General features: G+C 50.8%; 1 protein-coding gene across 1 annotated transcript in view; it reads right to left on the reverse strand.

Moving 5' to 3' along the window:
* LOC119303203 (alpha-1,4 glucan phosphorylase L isozyme, chloroplastic/amyloplastic-like) overlaps positions 1-1,150 on the reverse strand; it is a 7,967-nt gene extending 6,817 nt beyond the window's left edge. Inside the window, exon 1 of the mRNA XM_037580306.1 lies at positions 922-1,150. Coding sequence (XP_037436203.1) covers positions 922-1,102 — 181 coding nt within the window. The 5' untranslated portion in view covers positions 1,103-1,150. The remainder of the gene's footprint in view (positions 1-921) is intronic.
* Between the last annotated feature and the right edge of the window lie 215 nt (positions 1,151-1,365).

Consider the following 1,365-nt stretch of genomic DNA (forward strand, 5'->3'; position numbering starts at 1 on the left):
AAAGTCAAAACTAAAAACTGCATGGAATATTGTTTTCGTGTGAAAATTCTTGCACAAAATCGTAGATAATATACTGTATCACCATTTGCATATGTTACTACTAGAACCCTGTACCTCTCTTTTTATCCATTAATAAATACTCCCTCTGTCCCATAATATAAGAACGTTTTTGGTACTACACTAATGTCAAAAACGTTCTTATATTATGGGACGGAGGGAGTACAAGGCAGCTTGAGAGCCTTTTCATAAAAGAAAGTCAGGTTGAATTGTGCCATGTTTCATCGTTTCCCGTGAAAAGCAGTTTTTGTTACCAAATCTTACGCCTTAATTCAATGATTATAAAATTCATACCGGTATTCCAACCACCTTCAGAAAAAAATTGCGTCAGTATACTGATCCTGCTTGGTTGCCAGTTTGAAATGCTATACTGTTCCAATCACCTTCAGAAATATTGATACTGTGTAATCTTCAGCAAAAATCTCAAACGATTTATCTCACTAGTTCAGATTCGAAGGATTTTGTTACAGCTACAGATACTAGCAAGTACTAGCAAACACTGTGTTAGCACTTGCTGCATCATCCACGAGGGGTGGCTGTCCACGCACAGAAGAAGTTTTCAGAATTTGCTACCATAAATACATCAGTCTATCTTGACGCGCCAAACTAAGCTAGTTTCAGTAAATTCAGACTACATTCGTCGAAGTGTATTCGCGAATTTAAGATTGCTCTGAGCCCTAACAAATCCTAGAGAAGTAGATTAGCAATGCGCGCGCACAAAATCAACAGCCCGAAACCCGGGGAACACATAGGCCGTCAGTCAGAGGATCACAAATTCAGGTCGCACCAGCGAAAATCCGAACCACATTACAGCCGACCAGCATTCCAGGTCGTGGCAGCCAATGGGAGCGCGCGGCCGCTTACCTTCCTCGGTCGGGGCGGGCCCCCGCACCTCCCGATCGCTCGCCACGCTCCGCACCACGAACCCCCGCCGCCCCCGCCTCGGCGGTACCACGGCCCTGGCGCCCACGACGAGTCCGCCGCTACCTCCGGCGACGGCGAGCGGGCGGAAGGGGGTGGCGAGCGGCGGCGAGGCGGTCGCCATTGGCGGCAGTGGTCGCGCTGACGGTGGTGTGCAGCGCGCGCGATGCGACGACGCGAGAGTCACGCGGCCCGCTGCGCTCTGTACCCGAGTGAGTGATGGGGGAGCTTCTGAATTGGAAGGCGTTAAAATATCTCTCCGTCGCCGTGCCGTGCCGTGTAATTGTGGCCGCCGGTACACGTGTGGGGACGCTGGCCAGTGGGCCCACCGCCGGTGCACGGTGCATGGTACGAGTTGTGGCTCATGTGCCGCCGTGTCGGGGAGCG

The sequence above is a fragment of the Triticum dicoccoides genome, chromosome 5A (assembly GCF_002162155.2).
Source record: "Triticum dicoccoides isolate Atlit2015 ecotype Zavitan chromosome 5A, WEW_v2.0, whole genome shotgun sequence".
Lineage (NCBI taxonomy): Eukaryota > Viridiplantae > Streptophyta > Magnoliopsida > Poales > Poaceae > Triticum > Triticum dicoccoides.